General features: G+C 46.1%; 1 protein-coding gene across 1 annotated transcript; it reads left to right on the forward strand.

The window, feature by feature from the left end:
- Positions 1–346: 346 nt before the first annotated feature.
- On the forward strand, positions 347–9,311 carry LOC113922434 (putative uncharacterized protein FLJ46214). Its single transcript, XM_027594328.2, has 2 exons — positions 347–598; positions 9,039–9,311. The coding sequence occupies exons 1-2, from the start codon at positions 347–349 to the stop codon at positions 9,309–9,311; spliced, it is 525 nt and encodes a 174-aa protein (XP_027450129.2).
- Positions 9,312–25,169: the final 15,858 nt, after the last annotated feature.

A 25,169-nucleotide genomic window follows, 5' to 3' on the forward strand; every position in this document is an offset into this window, starting at 1 on the left:
TTTGCGGTGGGCCCCTAAGGGGAGGTAGGGTTGCGGTCACCCAGATTCCCTCTGGTGGGAGCAAGAATCAGCTAAGCCTCACCTGGGGGAGGGGCGGGAGGGCTCTAGAGCTCAGAAATCTCCCGCCTGCCAACCCATCCTATTGTCAGCAGCCCGCTGATCTGAAAGGAGAGCCACGCTGTCAGAGAATAGAAAGAATGAGTCCAAATATTGGGGAGGAACCCGCGCATTGGAGGCTGGGGGTGGGCGGCAGGCTCTCCAGTCCTCACCCCTGCTACCTGCCCTGCCCTAGAGAGGAAGCCAGAGGCAGGGGCTTCCCTGCTCAGAAGCTGAGCTCTGCCCCTTCATGACCCAGGGCCCCGGGCACAGAGCCCCCGGGTCAGGGTCAGGGCCCACACAGGACCGGCTGCAGGGCCGGACGCCCCACAGGCCTGGCCCCGCCCCCGCGCTCCTCTCTGTGGAGGCCACACCCCCTGAGTGGGGCCCTGGCAGCCGTGGGTCTGCACAGGCCTTCCTGAGGCCCAGTGCAACGCCCTGGTCCCTCCTCACAGATTTCTGCGGCCCTGTCAGGGCCCAAGGGGTGTCCCAGCCTCACACAGTGAGTGTAAGGGGCTGGGGAGAGGCATCATTCGGGTTGAGACAAGGGAGGGACGGGGAGGGAGGCCTAGAGCACCGTGGGCCAGCGGGCAGGACTGGGGCTCCGTCGTCGTCGGGGAGGGCAGGCACCCCAAAGGGGAGGAGCTGGGGGAGCGAAGTGACCCAGAGAGAGGGTAGAAAGCAGAGGACAGGGGCACCCCGGGGGCCCAGGGCTGCCGTGGAGGCCGAAGGACGGGGCGCTGGGGGAGCGGGGCTGCCAGCCAGGGAGGGCCGCCCCCAGGGGGTGGACTTAGGGGCCCTATCCCAGGAGGCAGGAGGGGAGGGAGCTGCCCCCCCATCCTGGCCCCTGCTCCCCGGCTCCCCTCCACGTGCCTGTCTTCTCCTGCTGGGCTCCCGGGGCCCCAGTGGCAGCCTGCCCCCCGCACAGCACCTCCTGCAGCCTGCGTGGCTCACTCCTGGGGGAAGAGAGAAGGGGGACAGACCCCACAGCTTCGGAGCCTGTGCGTCCTTCAGTGGACAAGAGCTGTGTCCTTCCCCGGACGGGGGCAGACGGGAGACCCCAGAAGCACGGTTCCCACTGGGGACCTGGACCACACTGAGAGCAGTAGGGGCTGACCGGGGGCTGTGGGACCGGTCAGTGTCGAGGGCTTAGGACAAGGTGGGACAGGGCTGTGCGTCCACACAGCATGAGGCTGGTGCAGGACAGAGGGGATGTCTCTGCTTCCGGGGATCCCTCAGTCCACAAATCCGCCCCTGTCCTGCCCGTTCTGGCCCCCAGCTTGAGCAGCCAGGGGCTGGGAGGCCGTGCTGGGCGGGCAGCGTTGGGGCCTCGCCAGAGTGGTTCCGTGGTAAGGATAGAGGTTTATGCGATTTTACAAGCAACATCCTAATCTCAGATGCGATGTTCAAAAGCCAAAAGCAAGGGGCTCCTTTTTAGGGGAAGATGAAGTTATACAGGCTCCTCCAGGAAACATTACTTTTCGGAAAGGAAGGCCACTTGTCCTGTATTTTCACAGACGGTACTTTCCCAACCATCTAAGTCACTCCCCTGTCACATTATAAGCCCACCATTCACATGCTTTCTCAATCGTTTATTTAAATAAAGCTTTAAGTAGGACGCCACGTGAGCACCCAGTGCCCACACCCGACTTAAGAAAGAGACACAAGACAGCCGGCCTGGCCCCCGTGCCCCCCGTGCCCCCCGTTTCCTGCTGGCCCGTAAGGTTCGGGAAAACCTGTCACCGCTGACTTCCAGCTCAGACTCAGGAGGGGCAAGGGAGTCGAGGGAGGAAGACAGGCACAGCCCTGGGAGCGGGCCGGCCTCTGGCCCGCAGGGCGTCCGCTGCCCCGCACCTGAAACCAGACTGTGCCCACAGCTGCAGGCCTGCTTCCCAACCCCCGGCCCCAGCATGTCATACTCGTTCCCCCAAGTCTGGAACATGTCATAAAAGGAACGCATACTCTTCAAATACTGGGAGGACGGCATCCATATTCAAAAGGATGAGTCATACCCAATCTTCTGTGTGCGGAGAAGCCTTGATTCGCTTGAGCCAAACGATCCTCTAATGGAGCACACTGAGGTTCTTTCCAAATGTTTGGTATTCTCAAGAAGGCTGCGGCGCTGAGTTTTATAGATGCTCTGGCATTTTGGACAGATGGTGGGAGGAAATCCCCAAAGACTGGATGCTGAAGCTTCGGTGCGCTTGGACAGACTTTCCTGTGACAACCTGCTTGGAGCTCCTCTCCCACTGGAGGCTGTGAGAGGCGCCTGGCGACACCCCCCACCCCAGGCGCTCCTGCGTCTGGGGTGTCCTGCCAGGGGAGGAACAGGACCAGCCGGCGGCCTGGGAGCAGATCAGCCCCAAACCAAGCCCGGCCACTATTCTGGAACAAACTCCCTGTGTTCCTGAGCTCGCGTCACTCTGGAGGAAGGCCCCACCTGCCACAGCTGGGCTCAGCAGAGTCACCCAGTTAGAGGGTCCCATGTTGGCCACGTAAAGCTGCTCCCTAAAGGAGAAGGGGTTCAGGTTGGGACCCGTGGGGTCAGGGGCCACGGGCAGGGGAGAAGCCCAGTGGCCAGGGGGACAGAGGATCAGCGACCTGGGCCGGGGGCCCTGGGGACAGTCATCACACATAGGGGGCCTGAGGGAGGGAGCAGGCAGCCTCTGGGTCTCAGGGGTGACCATGTCCCCAACCCGCACAGAGGAAAGCATGAGATGTGCCCACAGGGACCAGCTGAATTCAGGGCTGGGCTGCCCAGGGGCCACCAGCAAAGGTCACAAAAAGCTTCCCAGGCTGGTCCCAGTGGTTGGAGACACAGAGACAAAAAAGCACCTGCCTGGACCCCAGAAAGCCCTCTGTCCCTTCCCTTTTCCTGCCTCCGGTAGCCAGATGGCCCCGGAAGACTTTGTCTTTCTCGGACAGGCGGCGGGTGGCCCCAGGCTTACCGACGTTACCATCTGGTGCAACTGGCCAGTGATGCCCGTCTGGCTTCACAACCGTGTTCTTCGCAGTCAGGCCCCGGGCAGGGACGTGCAGGGAGAGGAGTGCGGCTGTCGGAGGGCTCTTCTCAAGCCCGCCCCTGTCCTCCCAGCATGTGTAGCGCAGAGGGCCTGGCGGCCTGGAGGCCTGGCGGGGGCGGGGGTGGGGGGGACGACAAAGATGGACCCCCCCCCCCCGTCCTGAGCCGTCCCCTCGGCTGGCGGGGCCACGTCCAGACTGCGGGGTATGCGGGCGGATAGAGGGGGGTCTGTGGCATGGAGAGGTGAGGTCACCGGGTCCGCCCCCGTCTGCTCCAGACTGTGATCTTCTCGAGCGCAGGACGGTGCCTGGCCCATCCTTGCACGCCAGGTTCCCGCCGGGGTGGGACCCCGAGTCCGGGCTCCTGGGTGCTGTTGAACGGCTGGGGGACACAGTGGAGGACTGACCCGGCCTTGCCTTCCCCGTGGGCGGGAGTCTCGCCATGTGGAAATGCGGCCCACACGCTTGGAGAACATTCCGGGGGGAAGCTGGAAGCACACGGGGGCTGCCGGGTCCCATGGTACATTTCCCAGAGCCCTGGTTCTGATTGTGCCCAGAAGGTCTAGGTGCCTGACCTGAGCACCGAGACCCTTGCCTGAGGACTTTGTAGCCCGGACCCCCCACCCCAGGTCATCCCTGCAGATGGGCAGGAGCTGGGACCCAGCACGGGGTGGGGGGTTTCCGGGGATCAGCGGCCCGGCAGGGGTGGTGGGAGTGCCCAGCCAGCCCCCAGAGGGAGGACTCTGGCCTGTGGGAGTGTGGGGCAGGGCCCGGGGTAGGTGACACGGGGGACAATTTCAGCGTCCCTGCGAGGGCGAGGGGGCAGCCGGGGGCGTGTGTGGTGGGCAGCCTCTGCTTCCTGCAGGGAAGCTGCCTGTCTCCTCTCCCACCACAGAGTTCACAGGATGCTGGCAGGACTCAGGGACCCCAGGGAGGCCTGTGAGCCCTGGTGCGGCCTGCACCCAGGTGCTGGAAGGGTCGTGCGGTGGGACGCCCTCGGCCCCTCTCTTTCCCATGTCCCCCCTCACTGGCCCTTCCTCCCCTTAAGGGAGACCCTCCTTTCTCCCCCAGGTTCCTGCTGCCTCTTTCTGGTCCCTGTGCTCCCTTCAGCTTAGCTCTGCTGTCCCCGGTCCCCTGTCCCTGCCTGCCCACAGCATCCGTTCCTTGTGTCTCTGACTCCCTCAGGCCAGGCCAGGGGCTCAGGGAGAAGAGAGTGAGGAGGAGCCTCTGGGGAGACCAGAGTTGGCCTTTTTCTCCTGCTGCATTCTCCCCAGGGTCATTTAAACCACCTTTCCTTCATGTCCCCTACATTTCCTATCACTCCTATCTGCATGTGCATAGCCAAATGCACTTCTCTGGGTAGCCTGCTCAGCTCCCACACAACCACAGCGAGCCAGCCGGCTGGCCGAGCCTTAGTTGGCTGCGGGATGTGCGGGATGGTCCCCGGAGCATGACGATCACTGTCCCAGGATGAATTCGGTTCATGTTCTGTCCTGGGGCCGGGGCAACCGCAGTGGCCACGCACCTTCCCTCTCAGAGAGAGATTCTGACAATGAATATTGTGCAAAGGAGTGGGGGGCCACCTGAATACAGCAACCTGTCGATTCTTTCATTTACGTGAGAAATAAATGACAGAGAGGTGGACAGATGATAGATGGATGGATAAGGAGATCCAGAGACGGTAGCAAACAGATAAGGAGAGAGCACATAAACGCCTGAGCAAACAGGGAAACTGTTTCCAGCGTGCAAATTTGGGTGAGGAGCATATGGATGCTCTTTATATACAACTTTCTGTAAGTTCGAAATAAAATAAAATGTTTAAACAAATAAAAATAAAATTAAAGTGTTCACTCTCTGTAGGAGGTAATATGGATCCTTTTCTGTCACAACTATGTCTGCTCTTCAAATTGCCCACGACGAGTGAGTGTTGTTTTTACAGTTGCAGAAGTTAGTCAGAAAGAAAAGTCTCCTGAAGTCCTCCTCAGACAGAGCCTGGTGGCCCCAGCCGTGGAGCCAGAAGTGGATGAACAGAAGCCATGTTCCCCCAGAGAGCGTGTGTTACCATTTCTCGGTCTCCTTGGATCTTTTGGATCAAGAAGAGGTTTTGTTTTGTTTTTTTAAAGATTTTACTTATTTTTCAACAGAGAGAGAGAGAGCGAGAGAGGGAACACAAGCAGGGGGAGTGGGAGAGGGAGAAGCAGGCTTCCTGCCGAGCAGGGGGCACAAAGATTCAGTCAGTGACATTCCCCCAAGATCCCCAAGACTTCCCAGGACCCTGATGCCCAGACAGATTTGAGCCTTGCCCCCTCTCCTCTGGAAGTGGGGGTGGCATGGCAGGCGTGGGGCAAGGGGGGAGCTTCTGAACAAGGAGGAAGTTTGCATCACAGCCGCTGCCCCTCACCCTCAGGCAAGACTCCCGGGGTCCCCAGAAGCTGCCCAGGCATCTACTGAGATAAAAAGGACAGAGGAGGACTCAGATCCCAGAGGGACTCCCATAACTGATTTTCAAAAGGCATGTGACCCCCAACTGTCCATTTCCTAATTCAGAAAGGTGAGGGACGAGCCAGGGGAAGAAGACAAGGGGGCATTGCCGACTAGGAGCAGAGTAGAGCAAAGACGGGGAGGTGAGTAGAAGCAGGGTGTGGGAGGTGATGGTCAGTAGCCCCTGATGCTGCTGGTAGGTGACCTTGGAGCCAAGAGGGGTGGACATGGGGCTGAACTGGAATTGAAACCAGGACCCAGAGGTCTTTTTTTTTTTTTTAACTGTGGTTAAAAAAAAATATGCAACACAAAATATTCTGTTCTTAACTGGACATTCAATAGCATTAAGCGCATTCACGTGGTTGTGCAACCGTCCGCACTGTCTCCAGACCTTTTTCATTACCCCAAACTGAAACCCTATCCCATTACATGCTGACTCTCCCTACCCCCTGCCCTCAGCCCCTGGCAAAACGTGACCTGTTAAGGAAACCTACAGGACAGTTTCTACTTCATGTCTGCAAGTCTAAATTTACAATAATGAATTCTGTTCTGTTTTTGTTTTTTTATTTAGAAAGCATGTAGGATTGTAAAATTAGCTACCCAATTTTATTCAGCTACAATGCAAAAATCACAAAAGACAGTCCCAGCATCGCAAATTTTGGAGGATTGGGGACACTATCTGTTACCTACAGTAGTTTCAACTCTTTTAGCCGGAAATTTCTGACTTATTCTCCTAAGAAAAAGAAATCCCTTTCAGGTCTTTCTTCTGCTTTTGCTAGACTGGGCTCCAGAATCATTGGGAGCTAGAACCACAAATTCAGGGTGTGACAGTTGTAAAGCATTCTGTTGCATACACAAATAGGCTTGGAAATTTTGCAAGTTGCATTGATTAAAGACAGGCTGTCTGTTAAATGGAATTGAAAAGTAATTCTGTCCCATTTGGTCCTATTCAGTCCAAATGACCAAAGAATATTTAGTAACACATTTTCGCTTTTGGGAGACGGCAAACATCAATCCTATGCATATTACATATGTCAGATTAATAGTTCAAGAGTATATAAAATAGGATCATACATTCCTACTTCTAAGAATATCATGTACAAGATAAACCCCCAAGATCAACCTTGTGATGGTTTTTCAGGTAGAAGCAGTCTTACAGACAAAAATATGGTTTCTCCACTGCTAGGTATATATCTTAAAGAAACCCAAGGGATTAGTGGAAAAAAAATCTTAGTCCACTAGAGATTGGTAGCAAAGATCATGTGGGATCTAAAATGTCTGCTTTTTAAAAAACATCCCAGGGCAGAACACTCCACCGCTTGTGGGGCACTGTACTCCTCCAATCTATGGATTAGTTTCCCTTGAATGAAGGGCATCAAACTCATTTTTAAAAAAAATTCAGGCTACATACTTTCTGTACAAAGAAAAATAGATTTCTGGACGACCATATTTGATCATACTACGCGATTTAGAATGAAATCACGTCTTTGGTAAAAAGTTATTTTCTACTTTACTCATTTGTTAACTGCACTCACTTGTGACCTAAGGTTTATATTCAGTTCGGTTGCATTTATGGCACAAGATCTCATTTCCAAAACAGTGGCACCAATTTTCCTTAAGTGTAAACAACACTCAATTTTTAGCAGCCATTATATATATATATATGTATATATACATATATATATATATATACATCGGTGAAGCGTCTGCCCTCTGCTCAGGTCCTGATCCCAGGGTCCTGCGATAGAGCCCCACATCGGGCTCCCTGCTCCGCGGGGAGCCTGCTTCTCCCTCTCCCTCTGCTCTCTTCCCCCCCAGCTCGTGCTCTCTCTCATGCTCTCTCTCTCATGCAAGCGCTCTCTCTCTCTCTCTCTCTCTCTCAAATAAATAAATAAATAAATAAATACAATCTTTAAAAAAACATATTGAAAGGAAGAATTATCCACCTCCAGGGTGATCTTTCTCGCTCTCCCATCCCACCTATTATTCAAAGGATTTTCCACCCACCTCATATCTAACCTGGTTGGAGGAAATGGAGGAGTTCAGAAAAGGCACCTGTGTATTTTGGATGGGATTCTGGATTTCAAGTGAGTATAAAGGCAAATCTAAGACAAAGAAATCCTGACTTCACAGTACGCTACAGTGCCCGGAAAGTTAGGCATGTGAGAAATAGTACCTATTCTGATGTCTCTATATGTGCAATTAGATTCTGTAACAATGGAACAGCGGGAACTTAATCTTAAAAAAAGTCACTTAGTCAACTAGTTAAGCAATCAATACTGACGACAGGCGGTAATTACCTCTTAGGATGAAAACCACATTTTGTTAACAATGCCTCCTTAAATGTCCCCAGCTCTGTCGAGCCATAGTTTGTGTTAAATTACTCTTGAGTTAGTAGAGGACATAATCACAGCAGGATGCTGGTGACAAACTACTAGTACTAGTTGTGAAAATTGGGGCGAAGGAGTTGGCAAATTCCTGAAAAGAGCAAATTAAATCATTTGTTCAAAAGAAATACTGGACGAGATAAAACTGGCCCAAATCTGAAATTTGAATTAAGTTAAATTTAATTTAATTTAAATTGTGACCTTATGAAACAAGTTTTGGAGTAGATGTGGAATTTCCTTAGGCCCCCAAAATGATCATTTTCACCAATTCCCACCCCAGAAGGAGCTGTGAAATACGTTAATGCTGTGAAAGAGGACACAAGGAAGAGACGTACCCACAAGTTTAAGTGGGTCTGACTTTTAAAAGCCACCGCTAGAAAATAAGCCGCAGACTGATGTCAAATGGACAAAAACATCTGAACGCTTTAAAAAAAAATGACAACCGAAAAACACAAGGTGGAGGGAGCACAAGGGATCGTAAAAAATTTTTAAATCCATATGACTATGGCTTATGAAAATATTTTACATTATTTAAAAGGGGGCGTGGGTCGGAGCATCTGGAAAACGCGCAAGTTGTTTGAAAACCCTGCATGGCAAATTCAGCCTGCAAGCCCCATTCAGATGATTGCCAAGGACCATAAAGCCGCTTCTCTCCGCCGATCGTTCTTGGTGTCAGGTCCTTCTCCTTCTGTGACACCCAGAGATCTGTGCTCAGTCCCAAACAAATGGTCTAGAGGGAAAGGGCTTTGCACAGCTCTGTGGGTTCAGGTTGACACTGGAGAACTGTGATCGCTTCTTCTCCGGGGACTCATTCTCGGCCTTGCCATATTCACAGACTCTCCCCAACCTTCTAATAACCCAGTGACGCTAAGGATGTAAGTATGTCCCGCGAGGCATCGCGTTTTCAAAAGAGACACCAATTTTCTTGAAGCGCAACAGCCCTCAATTTTTAACAGCAATCATATTTGTTAAAGGTTAGCAACGCGTCGTCTTGATTCCGCTCGGATCCGCCCGGGCGTCTCCCGAACCGGCCTTTGACGCCCTGCGGGACAGAGCCGGCTGCTGCCGCTCGCTCGGTCCGCGCCCACCGTCCGCTGCCGTTCCGGCAGCCGCCCGCGCGGGGGCGATGGCGAGGCGGGGGCTCGGGGCTTGCGTGCCGGTGGGCGTGCCCGCTCGCCAGCTGGCCCCTCCCGCCGCCGCCCTCCCCGCGCCCGCGACCCCGCTGTCTGCGCACAGCCCCGGCCCTCGGCGGCGGGCGCGGCGGGGTCGGGGGCCAGGCGGGCGCGCAGCGGCGCCGCGCACCGGAAATCTCTGAATGTTAAATAGATCTTTCTTTTAATTGCCACCGGGGACTGGAGGCCACCATTACGTTCAGTTGTTTTTTGGTTTATTTTTTTAATGCTGTTGGGCTTATTTTTGTTTATTGAAAATCCATACCAATAAAGCGGTCTACTGAGAATATTCCCGATTCTTGGTGTGTGATTGGCAAACAGAAAGTGCAAGAATGGCGACTAGAATGATGAACGCTTGAACGTATACGGGTGTCCTATTCTGTAAAAAATGAGGGCTTTGGGGAGTGGGGGACAGGCACGCTGATGAGATACTGCTGGCTGCCCATCAAGGTCATTTTTCTGGAAGAGAATCTGGCAAAGGGATCCATGTTCTTTATTTATATTTGCACTCCACCCCACCCCCCACCCCCGTTTCGGTCTACACTGCAGGAACAACCAATCCTCAAGATCTCAGTGGCTTGAAACAACGAATTCTTTTTCTTGCTCATGGTAACTGCCCACGGTGGGGGGGGGGGGGGAAGGACACTGTCCCGTGGTCCTCATCAAAATAGGGGGGCTGACCCGGAGCCTCCACCCTCAACACTGCTCTACAACTTGGCAGGTCGCAGCACATTACTCCCTGGCTCTTAAAGCCTCCACCTGGCAGTGGTATTCACTTCTGCTCACATTTCATTGGCCAAAGCAAATCACCCGCTCACACCTAAACTCAAAGGTGTGGGGGAAGTGGAACTCCACCAAGGGACAGAAGAAAATCGGGACTGTTCACAAGCAGGGCTGATGGCCATCCCATCTATCACGACTGGGCTAAGCCAACTTCCTGGTGAAGGTCTGAGCCAATACATCAGGGAAGGAAAGGGAAAGAGGTGTGATAATTGGAAAGAAAAAACATTTGTCATTATTTCTAGGTTATTTTTCTCTCCTATCTCTACTTAAGAGGACAGAGGGTCACAACCTGGCAGAAGTTTGCATCCGTGTCCCACAGGTATGAGTTGGCTCAGGCAGAAAGCATGCATTTGCCTAGAGTGTTCCTTCCACACCTTACCTCCTTCTGGCCATGAAAAGGAAAAGCTTCTACAGAAAGACCAGAACAGAGAGAAAGAGCTGAAGACAAAGTATTAATGGTCTCACAGTCCTGACATATATATATAGAGGTGGGGGGGAGAGGTATATTGCCTCTCCTAACTGAACACAGATCAGACTGACATAAGGCTTCTGGCTGGCAAGTTGTTATGTTTGCTATTTTTGAATTTCTGTGGTTACTATTATGTTGCATTATCTCTCCAGTTCACAAAAACGAATCAATAGCTCAAACAGGTTCTTCAAATTGTAAACTAATGATGAAAACGGCAACATAAATCCTCAGAACACAGCACACATCATGAATAAGCAGTTCTCCAGTGTGGCAAAGAAATAGGGAACCACGTATTCCAGGACAAGCAAATTCTTGGGTAACGATTGTACGCATGCAGCCGTACATGAAAACTGTGAGGAGAAGTCCAATGGGAAATTCTGGAAATTTTCATTGATTACACCAGCAGCGTGTTTGCCCCTAGTCCTCAATATGTTACCAGTAACATTAAAACTGGGATAAATAGTAGTCTGAAGCCATAAAAAATATTTTCCATTATCTTCCCCAAAAGCAACCAATCCAGTTTTCCCAGAACAGAACAAACCCCAAATAATGCTTTCTAATGTAAGATTGAGGAGGCCAGAGCTAAGGGGCATCATTCTAAATTGCTGCCCTATGAACAAATGTACAGAAAAGTCAGTTGTACAATTACCAAGAAGCCTATAAACCAGCTGCAAAAATAATGATAAAGACTATGCGTGGAGAGAGAGCCAAGAGGACTCTTGACAAAATTCCTTTATCAGATAAAAACGGTTGGAGGTTACACAACATCAAGAACACACAAAGTAGAAAAGCAATCAGTGCATACACATGCTAGTGAACACTTGGCTTTTGAGCAAGCCAAAACTCTCACGTGAGGCGTATGAAGCAAGTCCTTGGCACAGACGGGGTTCAAACGTGAAGGAAAAATGCTGCCTGGCTTGTCATTTTGTTTGTCGTGCCAAAGTATGATAAGAGGCTTTTCATTTATAGATTATTTACTTTGTGAGTCATGTGCTAGCAATGGTACTTTGGGATCAGTTCCAGAGTTGAAGGAGCCGTGGCTGCCATAGGGAAGGGCTCGGCTCTGCGAGTAAAAGAGGTTGCTCCACGCACTGCTTTCTTTGTTCATGGAAAAGAGTTGATGGTCAACAAAATGCATCGGGACCTTGATTCAGGGTTAAAGGAAGTAATAAAAAAAAAAAATGAATATCTTCGAATCCTGGCAGAGTTAAACGCACATCTTTTCGGCATGCTGCGAGAAAAAGCAGGTAGTGTGCAGGTCAGTATGCCTTCAGTCAGGGATGATAGAAACCCAGTTCCAAGTGGATTAAGCAATAAATGGAACTAATTAGATCATTTGTGATGTCAGGGCTTCTGGCTCCATTGCGCTGCAGGTGCCTTGGCTCTGTTCTCCTCCTTGTGTTGGCTTCTTTTCAGACCAGCTTCCCTTGTGGTAGAAAAATGGTACAGCAGGACCAAGCCCCACACATTCACCCCACACCTTCCGGACCAATCCCAAGTTCCCTGAAAAAGACCTGAGGTTCACACTGATTGGATCAGCTTAGGTCACATGTCCATCTTCGACCCAATCACGGTATGGCTAGGGGGTGGAACCCACTGATTGCTCCACCCCTGACCTGACTGAGAGGAGAAGGCCAGCAAAACTGGAGCAAGAACGGCAGAGTGTGGGAGAGAGATCTTCTCACGGATATGAAACTGTTCTTAAGGTTTAAAATACTGTTTTATCTTGTAATTTAAAATCGTTGATGAAACTCTACTTTTTTTTTGCTACAAACTGGTGATCTGTGGTGTGAAAACTTTGAGGAACTGTGCCTTACGAGGATGCTTCAAGTATCTGATACCTGATGCCCATCCCTTGCAAAAAAACCTCTCCTTCATCCGTTCCCCTCATAGTGAAGAGTCAGTAAATGGCAGGGAGAGAGCTGGAAGGAGCAGGCGAGACTTTCTATTATGCCATGGTTCTGAACTCTGTGCTGACCAGGCTCCAGCGCCACAATGTCAGTGTTCCCTGCAGGCTGTCCTCGCCATGACCGCGCCTCTGTCTGCCTCTTCCTGTTTGTTTCTGCTTCTCCTTCTTTAGTTCCTTCACTCCGTCTCCTCATCAGTCTGGTTTCTCTGCACAAGGACTATCATGGCTGTCTGTCCCAAAATGGCTCCCTCAGCCCCAGATCTCCCTGACCTTTCAGGTTTAGCAGCCAAAGCTAACCTAGAAGAACCACTGCCTGGCGCGTCTCACTCTCCAGAATAGAGAATCTGATTGGTGCGGCTTGCATCAGGTGTCCGCACCTGATCCAATTAGCAATGGAAGACTTGGGAGGGGGGCACCAGTGTGGGGGAGGAGGGGAGATGGCAGCAAAGGGGACCGTGGCTCAGTAAGTACTTCAAAGTGTTTACAGATCCTTTAGAAGACATCTTGACACCCTCCTTGAAGTATACCTTTCATGAGAAGATGGTTCTTAAGGGTGACGGGGACAATGTTGCCCAATTAGTGAAGAGTAGCACTCAAGCAGACCATGTGGAATCAGGATAAGCCCCAGCTCACTGGAAAAACCTCTGTTCCCCAGTGCTATGAGGAGAGGGCTGGCTGCATCTCTGGATCTGATTGAAGTCTGGGCAACTGCCAAGCTGATTCTTCCAGGAGCTGAAGAAAACCACCTGGCTGCAACTCAGACCAAGTCTTACACTTCATCACCTGAGCTGTATCTTGTTCCCATACCAGATCCATTGTGTCTTTATGGGCTCTCCTAATGACTTCTGTCTTTGGGAATTACTCCTTACCTTTGCTGACCAAAGCTGGAACATGCATGAGGCATTGAGACAGGGAAAAACTCTGGGCCCTGCCAAGGTTTGAACCCATCTCTTTCCCCTCCTTAACGTTAGACCTAAGCTCCCGGCTCCAAAACCTGATCAGCAATAGTTGCCATCACAAAATCAGCTTTCTAATCTTTGACACAATCTCCAGACATTAAACAAGATGCTTGTACAGACCACAAGCCCATTTTCCCTTGTGAAATTTGTGTCTCTCCTTGCATAAGAATAAAGTAGACAGTGGTGGTGGGAAAAATATGGCCTTTGGGGTCAGCAAGACCTGAGTTCAAGCCCTAGACTCACCACAAGAGTGATGGGATCTCACTCAAGAGGTTTGCCTCTATGAGCTTGATTCTTGACTGAAAAACTTGTGCTAAATCTCCCATGAGGATTAAATTAAAGAACCTAATTTCAAATGTTGACACAGGTGAATCTCAAATGATAGCCCTTTTGCCCTCCTTCAGAGCAGGGATGAAAGCAAAACTTGAGTACCTAGTCTAGGCTCTATCTCTTACATACAACATCTTATCAATTCAACCGACACTTATTGAACACTTACTGAACAATCACTTCAAGGTGATAAGGGAATCCAGCATGAACCCTGAGCTCCAGGAATTCACAGTCCTGTGTCTCCATCCTCATCCATAAACTTATCATCAGAGAGAAATGGTGGGGTCATGTGTTTCCCAACAGAGATCTTGGAGAATATAAAACTTTGTAAATGATGATTGCAAGGAAAAAAATCCTATTTTCCTCTCTCTAGAAATGTCTCAGCAACAGGATTCTCCAAAGGACTTGGTCTGCTTTATTCTCTTCTCTCTCTCACACCCTTGCTCATCTGATTCCCAGTTCCTGGGAGGGGTTGAACAGGCGTCACCACTGCCCCAGGGGAAAGTGGAATAACAGCGCAATAGAGACCGGCAGCTGTAGTTCAGGACCATGAACAGCACCAGGTGAGCACCAGGTCTCCCGGTGGAAAACAGGTGAGTGCTATTAGCCCAAGGCCTTATTGCCCCTGTTTAAGAGCCATTCTGATGGCAGAGTCTCCTGCCTCTCGTAGGATTGGCTCCTACTGCAGGAGAAACTGGATCTACACCAGAGCTTGTGTTGTGAACTATTACAACACTCTCCTGGGGGCTGGAAAATGAGTCTGAAAACCCAAAATACCCAGGAGTGCTTTCCGTTTGGACCAATGCATGGAAAAGGGGAAAACCCAGCTGTCAGCTTCTGGGGTAAGCAGATATAAAGGGACGTGGCATTTGTGGATTTGCCCAAGAGCAATTTCTAAGCCAGGTTACAGTGCTTTTCTGCTTTGAGCCTCCTCTTCAAGCCAATCAATGACTTTCAAGCACAAGAGTTCACAGAGGAATGCCCCAGTAAGAGAAGCCCAGAGCTGAGTCCAACATATGACTGATCCTTTTCTCTTGGCCCATATGTGGCACTTGAAAGGGTTGATCTTCCCCTCCTTGAGACTGTTTTTAGAGCGATGCCTCTCATAGCAAAACTGCTCAATTGGCATTCCTTCTTCCTCCTACCCCATCACTGAATGCCTTGAACGACACCAAGTCTAGACTACTACTCTGTTTGCTCTCTCTCTCTCTCTGTCTTCCTCTTCTTCCATCTGAAGCCTCTGGTCTCACTTCCCTGTCTTTGCCTCTAAAATGTGCTTCACCATCCTGGATTCTTAAACCCCAGCCCTTTAGGTTAGCAATGTAGAATCACCTGTGATTCTTCCTGTCCCTCCCTCCCTTGTTAAATCTGCTAATGAAACCGTTCATCCTTTCATTAGAAAATGAATGATGAATAAATCAACCAGTCCCCCCAATATTTTCTGAACCAGAATATATGTAGACTGAAGAATAGAGATATTTTGTGTTTTTTTAAGTAAAAAATTTGTTTGTTTATAGAGAGAGAGCACAAGCGGGGGAAAGGGCAGAGGGAGAAGGAGGGAATCCACAAGCAGACATCCCATGGAACAGACATGGGACTCGATTCCACAACCCTGAGATCATGACCTGAGCTGAAATCAAGAGTTGGATACTTAACTGACTGAGCCACCCAGGTGCCCCTGAAGAACAGGGTTTTAAATGATAATTAGGACGTCCACTTGAAGTTGATGAGGTGACCACATGCATCCAGCCCATTCATCTCTGGAGACTCTTCTAAGATGATAGTAAAGAATAAAAAATGAATGAGCCCATAATTAGGAAGAGAAAGGAAGGGAAGTCATTGAAAAGAAAGTAATCTGAAAGACAGAAAATAGATGGAGAAGAGAAAACCAGTGATGCTTGATACACGGAGGGAAATCCAACCAAGAAACAAGCTGATTTGCCCTCAAGGACTGTTCACAAAATGGAGGGCAGGGCCCAGGCTCACTGTTTGGGGTCTTGGATCTTGGATGGATTGCCCTCTGCCTGTGAGAAGATCAGGAAGCCTAGGGGGTAGGGGTGTATGAAAGATCGGGGGCTGCTGTTCTGTAACTGGATCAGTCATAGCCCAATGTAACAGCAGAACAGTAACACCCAGAACTACTGTGAAATGGGATCAAGATTGGGGGCCTGGAAGACCCAGCAACTGAAAAATGCTGAGCAAGGGGCACAGTCGGGGCAGGGGGGCAGGAGAGGAAAAGTAAAGAGATACAAAAACAAAACAGTTTCCTTTGAAAATAACTCTGCAAACCAGAATTCCCAAAACCTATAAGGAAATGTAGTGCTAAGAAAGGAAGCCAGCAAAATCAGTGCATGAAGTCACTATAGATTAAGCAATCCTATAGGCAATACGACAATGGCTTTAAAGAAGTATATTGAGAATATTCAATGATCTGAATGCCTGCTCTCACTCAAGACTGGGAGACACTTGTAAAGAGGCTTCCTCCTGGAATTTTTGGGGGGTGGGCTTAGTGTCAGACCCCACCCTTGAACCATTGGCACACATGGCATACAACTCCTCTGCTTTTCACTACTTGCTGGACTCCTGCCTTTAAGAATATTCCAAGTCAGACCTCAGTCCCAATAGGCTGAAGGAGGAAGATAACGAGGCATCCCTGCAGCCAGAGTGGGGAACATCAAGTTGAACAGTTAGAACACATGCCTAATGTAGAAGGCTGAATAATGGCCCACCCCTCCAAAGACATTCACATCTCAGCCTCAGAACCTTTGAATATGTTACCTGGTATAGCCAAAGAGACTTTGCAGATGTGATTATGCTAAGGGTTATAAAATGTGGAGATTATCCCGGATTATCCAGAAGGGCCCAGTGTAATCACAAGGGTCTGTATAAGAGGGAGGCAAGAGGGTCAGAGTCAGAAGAAAGAGATGGCGGTAGCACCAGAGGTTAGAGTGATATGCTTTGAAGATAGAGGAAGGGGCCATGAACCAAGGAATGTAGGTGGCCTTCAGAAGCTAGTAAAGGTGAGGAAGTGGATTCTGCCCTTGCAGCCTCCAGAAGGAAACTGACACCTTGGTTTTAACTCAGTGAAATGTATTTTGGTCTCCTGACCTCCAGAAGTGTAAGATAATACATTCATGTTGTGTGATGGTCACTTTGTGTTTGTTACACGAGCAATTGAGAACTAATATGCCTAGTGAAATGGAACTGCTTGGTTTAAAAATGAGATCTAAAATCTAAGTGCTGGGTGTACACGCACACACACAACTCCTTGGAGCATAAAATATGATTTTCAGCTAAAAACCTCAGCAGGTAAATGAAAGATTACTGAGACTCAATTAGTGACCCTGAAGATGACATGCAGGAAATACCTCAAAAACATGGAGAAGGATTTTTTAAATGTAATTTATGAGGGAAAAGCGACACAGTGAACAAAACCAGGAGATCTAATGGACAAATAATAGCTGCTCCAGATGGAGACAAGCATGAACAGATGGGGAAGAAGTCTTAATTGAATACTAGAAGAAAATCTTCCTGAGCTGAGGAAAATACATCCATCAGCTGAGGGAAAGGCTCGCTGAGTTCTATCTGGATTGATGAGAAAGTCACACGTGAGGGCGCATCCCCCCCAAAATGCATGATCTCGGAGAATAAAGAGAAAATCTTCCAGGCTTCCAAGCAGAAGAGCGTAAAAGGATGGAGTTGTATCTTACAGGGTGCAGTTTATGCTTTGGGTTAGAAACCTATATATGGTATTTTCTCTCTCATCACTGGAATATAGGAGTCCAGGAATCCATATTTTCCTTCTCCCTCCCCCTTCCTGTTATTATTTTATGTAACTTTTGTTGGAGGTTAGCTTTCCAGTTTCATATTTAAATAACAGAATATTCAGGCAGGACTGTAATTAGATTTGAGAAGTTATTAGCAGATCAGAGATGAATACAGCCCTTTGGGACTTTATGGCTTCTCATTTTGGGGAGAGACTGAGAATGTCTTTTTTGCACGAAAGATAGTTGCATCATGTTAAATGGAAATATAGAGTTATTTTCTTGCTGCTTGAAGGTCAAATGTATGTGTAACGGTGACTGTGAATGCTAAGAAGCCAAGGAGAAGGACTATGCCACAGAAAGCAATGTCTCCCAGCTCTAAACCCACTCTTCTATACTCAGCTTTGTGATGGGGACCTGAGACTCCAAACTATATTGCAGCTTGGTCAGCTGGTGCCATGTTTGACTCTGCCAGTAGGGGACACTAGGGGAACAATAGGAGACCAAGGGAGGAAAAAAAGGGCTGGCTACTTTTCAACTGCTTCTTACTTGATTCCCATCAGCTTGCTTTTCCTGTGAGCGTCCCCTAGCAGGTCTTCCTACAACAGCACCTGAGCCCAGTTTGAAGTCTGTCCAACACCTGCAGAACCACCCTTTTCGTGCTCTTCACGCACAGTCCAAAGACATAAGCACCAGCCAGCCTGGGCTCCCTCCTAGGAAGTCTGGTTTCCAACTCTGTGGGGTTCGTCCTCCAAACTGAGCAACACCTGCTCTAGCCTGACAGGACCTCCTCATGAGATGTTTGAGTTTCTCCTCTAGGAGGCCCCTCCTCTCAGTCCCTAAATTTTAATAATTCCAACATCTTCCCTTTGTTTCCCCAACCCTAGGAGTGGTAGCTGCATCATGAAGTTACTTCCTCCATATCTTAAAAGGATCTCTTTACCCTTTCAGTTACCTAGTCAATGCCTTTATACCTAGCTCACAATTCTTTTCAATTCTCTCGGCTCAAATAACATGTAGTTTTTGTTCCTTGAGTAGACCCAACTTACATACTATTCATTCAATGTCTTTGATGATTATAGGACTATTCATGTTTTCTACATCTTCTTGAGTTATTACTGGTAAGACATATTCTTCTAGGAATTTGTCCGGTATAAAATTTCAGATTATTGGTATAAATTTGTTCATAATATCCCATTATTATCTTATGGATATCTGCAGCTTCTGGAGTTGTATTCTCCTTCTTCCATTCTTCTTATTATATTACGTGTACCTTCCCTTTTGCTCTTGATCAGTTTCAGCAGAAGTTTATCAAGTTCATTAGTATTGTATTTTAGTTTTATTTTAAATTTTTATTTTAATTCATCAGTTAACAGTTTATATTAGTTTCAGGTGTACAATATAGTGATTCAACATTTCTATACCTCATCAGGTGCTCATCACAAGAGCACTCCTTAGTTCCCATTACCTGTTTCCCCCATCTCCAATCCCTCCCTTCTGTAACCATCAGTTTTTTTCTCTATAATTAAGAGTTAATTCGATTTTTATTTTTTTTAAAACTTTATTTATTTATCTGACAGAGAGAGAGACAACAAGAGAGGGAACACAAACAGGGGGAGTAGGAGAGGGAGAAGCAGGCTTCCGGATGAGCAGGGAGCAAGACCCGGGGATCATGACCTGAGCCGAAGGCAGACGCTTAACTATCTGAGCCGCCCAAGTGACCCTTAATTAGCATTTTTAAAGACTTAAGTGTTGTCGTTGTGGATCTACTGTATGTTTGTTCTCTCTTTCATTAATTTCTACCCTTTATTATTTCCTTCCTTCTCTTTCTTTGGGTTTGTTTTGCTGCATTTTTTTTTTACTAACTTCTTGAAATGAGCAAATCATTAATTTCAGTTTCTTATTTTCCAATGTATGAAATTAAGGCTATAAATTTTCTTCTATATACTATTTTAACTGCACATCACAAATTTTAATATGTGATATTTTTATATTATCTTTCAGTTCAATGTTATAATTTCATCTCTGACTTTTGGATTATGTGAAAGTAAGCATCTTAGTTTCCAAATATGTTAATAATTTATTATCTTTTTGTTGTCTGTTTATAACTTAGGCAATATAACCACAAAAGGTGATCTGTATACTTTTAATCGCTGATATTTGTTGAGACTTGCTTGGTGACATATGGTTCATTTTCACAAATGTTCCACAGAAGCTTGAAATGAATGTGTATTCTCAAATTCTTGTTCAAAAAATTATATAAATTAACACTCAATCATACTTGCTAACTACATTTCATAGCTTTTACATCCTTACAGGGTTTTTTCTGCTGGATCTGTCAATGATAGCGAGAAGTGTGCTAGTATCTTCCACAATGGTGATGGATTTGTCAAGTTCTTGTTCTGTCAATTTCTGCTTTACTCATTTTTAAGGCTATCTTATAAGATGCATGTAAATTTTGAATTGACTTGACTTCCTGGTAAATTGAATATTTTATCACTACTCTCTATTCTCAATAATGGCTCTTCTTTAATGAATATTTTATCTGACGTTAATATAATTAAAATAGTTTATTTTGACTTTTTTTCCAGCTTTTTGTTTTTAAGCTTTCTACACCCTTTTAGATTGAAGACATCTCTTAGATAGCTGGAAGGAGGTAGGCGGTTAATCCATTCTGAAAATTTCTGTCTTGCCTTACATTGGGCTCCCTGCTCAGCGGGGAGCATGCTTCTCCCTCTTCTCCATGCTCATGCTTTCTCTCCCTATTTCTCTCTCTCAGATAGATAAATAAAATCTTAAAAAAAAATAGGAAAGAAAATTTCTGTCTTTACCTGGTGAGTTTAGTCCACCTACTTCTGTGATTATTAGTAAATTTGGACTTATTTCTACAATCTTATTCTTTTTCCTCTTTGCATTTTCTTTTTGATGCTTCTTTGTTTTTCTTTCCTGGCCTTTTTTCCCTTTTCTTTTCTTTTTTTAATGACTGAGTTTTTCTTTGTTTTATTTTCCTATTCCTATTTTCTATTTCATGTATTTTCTGGAATTTATACACTCAATTTCCCTTTTAGGGATGATCTTTGAAATTATACCATGCATATATAACTTACAAAGTCTAAAATTAAGCAATATCTTATTCTACCCTCTCCTGAACAATTCAAGAAACATAGAACACTTTAACATCGATTTACCTCTCTTTAATTATGAACTATTGTTAGTCAGTATTATGAGTCCTAGACTTTATTATCCATTAAAGTGATGAAGTTTTAGAATATAAGTGAGGTTCAGTGGGGTGGAGTCCAGAGCCAATGACTAAGAAAGAATTCTTGAGACATCTTTGGTGCAAAATGGTGGTTTACTAAAGCACAGGACAGGACCCGTGGGCAGAAAGAGCTGCTGCCCCGGGGTTGTGAGGGGTGGCTGATTATACACTATTATACTGGGAGGTTGGGAAAGGTAAGGAAAAGAGAGGTTTCAGTCTTAAAAAAGACTCAGGATACTGGAGGCCTTGCCATTGTCAAGTTAAGGTTGTTTACCCCTCTAGTAAGGCATTAACATTAAGATAGTTGGGAACTTCCTAGAAGAATGTCACACAAGTCCCACCCAGGAGTGGAGGGTGGGGGGAGGTTGCAGGGTGTTGGCTTATGCTTTGTCTCCAGCCAGCCTTCTGTTCCCTCATCAAAAGAACCAACTTTCAGCTTTGTAGATTTTTTTTTATCACCTGTTTGTTTTCTTTTTCTTTTTTCTGTTATCTTTATTATTATCTTCCTTCTGCATACTTGGGTTTAATTTGCTCTTATTTGTTTAAATTGTTACAGTGAAAGCTTAGATTATTGATTTTAAACTGTCTTTTTATTCCTTTTCCAATATCAGCATTTAAGTTTTCTTTAATAAGCTATATAGCTAGGGCGCCTGGGTGGCTCAGTCGTTAAGCGGCTGCCTTCGGCTCAGGTCATGGTCCCAGGGTCCTGGGATCGAGTCCCACGTCGGGCTCCCTGCTGGGGGGAAGCCTGCTTCTCCCTCTCCCACTCCCCCTGCTTGTGTTCCTGCTCTTGTTATCTCTCTCTCTCTCTCTGTGTCAAATAAATAAATAAAATCTTTAAAAAAAAATAAGCTATATAGCTATAAGGTATAAGTTTTCCTCTAAGCAATGCTTTGGTTGCATCCCACAAATATTGATAAATATTGATAAAAACTAAAAGGAAAATAGAAAAACTATACAGTTAGAGACTTTAATATTTCATTCTCAGTAATTGATAGAACCCGTAGGCAGAAAAAATCAGTAAAGATACAGTAGATTTGAACAACACTATCAACCAATGCAATCTAATTGACACTTATAAAACACTACATCCACAAACTAAAATATACATTTTTTCAAGTGCACATGGAATATTAACCAGGTTAGCTGTATGCTGGGGCATAAATCATGTCTCAATAAATGTAAAAGGATTGGAATCATATAGAGTATGTACTCTGACTAAAATGGAATTAAATTAGAAATCAATAACAAAAAGAAACCTAGAAAATCTCCAAATCTGGAAATTAAGCAACACACTTCTAAATAATTCTTAGGTCAAAGAGGAGGTCACAAAAAAATTAGAAAATATTTTGAACTGGAAGTCATCCAAAGCCCAGGGAATTTCTCTTGATGAGTGGAAAACCCACCCATATCTTGACCGGGTGCCCACCTCTGGGAAAGAAGCTGCCATAGGTACCCATTCATTGTGAAGGAACCATTATTTTCTTTCTTTTTTAAAAATTTTTTAAAAGATTAATTTCTTTTTTTTAATGAGAGACGGGGGGAGAGGACAAGCAGGGAGAGGTACAGAGGGAGAGAGAATCTCCAGCAGACTCTGCACTAAGCCAGGAGCCCTACACGAGGCTTGATCTCATGACCCTGAGATCATGACCTGAACCAAAACCAAGAGTTGGATGCTTAACAGACTGCTCCACCTGGATGCCCCACCATTATTTTCTGTAATTTGGTTCCTTGTGACTTCCTGACACACACTGCCCTTTGCTAGGCCAGTTTTTAAAAATATGTTTTTAATACTATTTAGGTTTTTATTGTTGTTACTAATGGAATGAAAGTCTTTTTTGGTTTTGTTCTTCATAAACAGATGTGAAATGCTTCCAGTGTATTTCTTTTCTTTTCTTAAGATTTATTTATTTATTTGAGAGTGAGAGAGAGCATGAGCAGGAAGGAGAGAGAGAAGCAGTTTCCCTGCAAGCAAGGATCCCGACCCGGGGCGCGATCCCAGGACCCTGAGATCATGACCTGAGCCAAAGGCAGACACTTAACTGACTGAGCCACCAAGGCACCCCAACTTCCATTGTATTTCTTGAATCTGTGGATTCATCTCTTTTTCATCAGTTCTGAAAATTTTACTGCTAATATCGTCTCAAATTGTGCCTCTCCTTTGAACTCTCTGTTCTTTCCTTTGAGACTCTGAACAGACCTTTCTATTTTATTTCCATATCTCTCAACTCCTCTTCCATGTTTTTTTAATTCTCTGTGCTTTATTGTGGGAAATTTCTTCAGAGACACGTTTCAGTACGCTAATTCTCTCCTCAGTTGTATCTAATATGCCGCTTAATCCATTCAGTGAATATTTGATTCCAATATATTTTTCATTTTAAGTTTTATTTATTTTTTCCAATCAACTTGTCCATTACTTATAGTCTCTTGATGCTCGTTCATTTGTGTGTATGTGTGTGTACCCTTTATTTCTTTAAATGTGTTACAATAGTTTTATATAGAATCCTAATCTGAGATTATATATCAATTCCAATATCTGCAGTCCTTAGTGGCCTACATGTTTTTATGTTTGCTATTTTCCTGACTCTAATTCATACTGCCTCAACTTCTTGTATGCTTAGAAATCTCTGAGTGTGAGTTCTTTGATAAATGTAATCTGTGGAAATCCCATAGGTCCAAACTGAAGCTTTTACTTTGGGCAATTGAATTGTACTTTAAGTCCTATTTGTGGTTGCCAGAGGCTCCAAGCAGCAACAATGACAAGAGATAGCTTCACAAAGCCAATGTAAAAAGAAACAGATGACCTACAGAGGAATAATGATGCCTGATTTCTTAACAGCAAACCAGAAGTGTTGAGCTACCTACGAAATCATGAAAAAAATTTGTATTTCCAGTGAAACAATCCTTCAATAATGGGAGCAAAACAAGGACACTTTCAGACAAAAACTGAGTTTACCACCAACACACTCTCATTGTAGAACTTCTTAAAAATGCTTATTGCAATATCCATAATTAGTCTAAAATATTTCATCATAGACAAAGTGTCCAAGCCTAAAGGAGTGGTCATTTGGTATTGTATTAGGAGACACATTTCAGGGGCTGGGACCACTTCTGCTATCCATATCTAAATCAATATGCCAGGCTTGTTAATTAATAAATTGAATAGCAGGAATTAGTTTTCACTGACAAAATTAACAAATCGCTAAATAGCATGACGACTGTCAGTAAAAGACTCTCATGGTTAAATTAAAGGTATTCAAGTTATGTTAACTTATTTGAGTGACACTCCTTATCCTTGTATAAATAAGATATAAAATTTAGCAAGTCCTGTAAGCTGCACACTTAGGGATGCTGCCTGAGAACTGAGCCCTAAAATGCCCTGTATCCAGGCAATGATGAGGAGAACTACGATTTGCCTGATACCAACCATAAAAGTAGTACAACCCTGTCTCTGGGGTGGTGTCACATCTACCTTTAGTGCACATTCTATGCAAGATGATGGCTAGAGCACCTGAAAGGAGAGAGTTGGGGCTTCATTAGCATAGAGAACTGCTTTGTACCTATTTGCTAATTACTGTTTGTTTATTAAGCATCTATTTTTATATGTGGCAGAATTTGGATGGGAGAAGCAAGTAGCACATCCTCATTCACCTCAAACTCTTAACAGTTACCAATATCTACTAAAACAATGCTAGGAGCTGGCTTGACCACATTGGCTTGGTCAGTTCACATTATCTGACACAAAAAGCAATGGCAAAGACCTTTTGTAGGATCCAAACATGCATGCTGGCAAGGCAGTGTGTTGTTATGCTTCTAGTGTATAAACTAAAAAGAAGGAAATGGTGGGGTGGTGGGGGGATTATTTAGAAACAAATCCATGGCATTGAAACCAAACCATTGTGAAAAGTTGGGGAAACTGTGGGAAGCAGCAAGCCAGTCTCTGGACATTTTGGTTGAGTTTGGAGATTGTGTGAAGGAGAATAGAGAGTCTGGTGTAAAGGACAGTGAAAATGAGATAAAGAGACAATGAGGTGAAAGATGTTAAGGAGAGGGTATGAGGAGAAGGATGGAGTAGGAGCTAAAGAGTAAAATCTTAGGGTGCCTGGGTGGCTCAGTTGGTTAAGCCACTGCCTTCAGCTCAGGTCATGATCCTGGAGTCCCAGGATCGAGTCCTGCATCGGGCTCCCTGCTGAGCGGGGAGTCTGCTTCTCCCTCTGAACCCTCTTCCCTCTCATGCTCTCTCTCTCTCATTCTCTCTCTCTCAAATAAATAAATAAAATCTTAAAAAAAAGAGTAAAATCTTAGAAGAAAACACAGGTATATATTTTCATGACTTAGGATTAAGCAGTAGTTTTTTAAAATATGACACCAAAAGCACAAACAACCCCCCCCAAAAAAAATAGACTGAATTGAGCTTCATCCAAATTTAAAACTTTTGTATTTCAAAGGACACTATCACGAAAGTGAAGAGACAACCCACAGAATGGGAGAAATCTTGCAAATCATATATCTAAAGGTATTGTCTCTCAACTCTAAACC

Source organism: Zalophus californianus, chromosome 9, assembly GCF_009762305.2.
Source record: "Zalophus californianus isolate mZalCal1 chromosome 9, mZalCal1.pri.v2, whole genome shotgun sequence".
NCBI lineage: Eukaryota > Metazoa > Chordata > Mammalia > Carnivora > Otariidae > Zalophus > Zalophus californianus.

Excerpts from the sequence above, each read along its gene's own strand:
- LOC113922434 (XM_027594328.2), top strand. The coding sequence starts at position 347 with ATGACCCAGGGCCCCGGGCACAGAGCCCCCGGGTCAGGGTCAGGGCCC. Across the intron at positions 599-9,038 it reads GGGTGTCCCAGCCTCACACA|AGCCGGCTGCTGCCGCTCGC; the intron begins GTGAGTGTAAGG and ends CCTGCGGGACAG.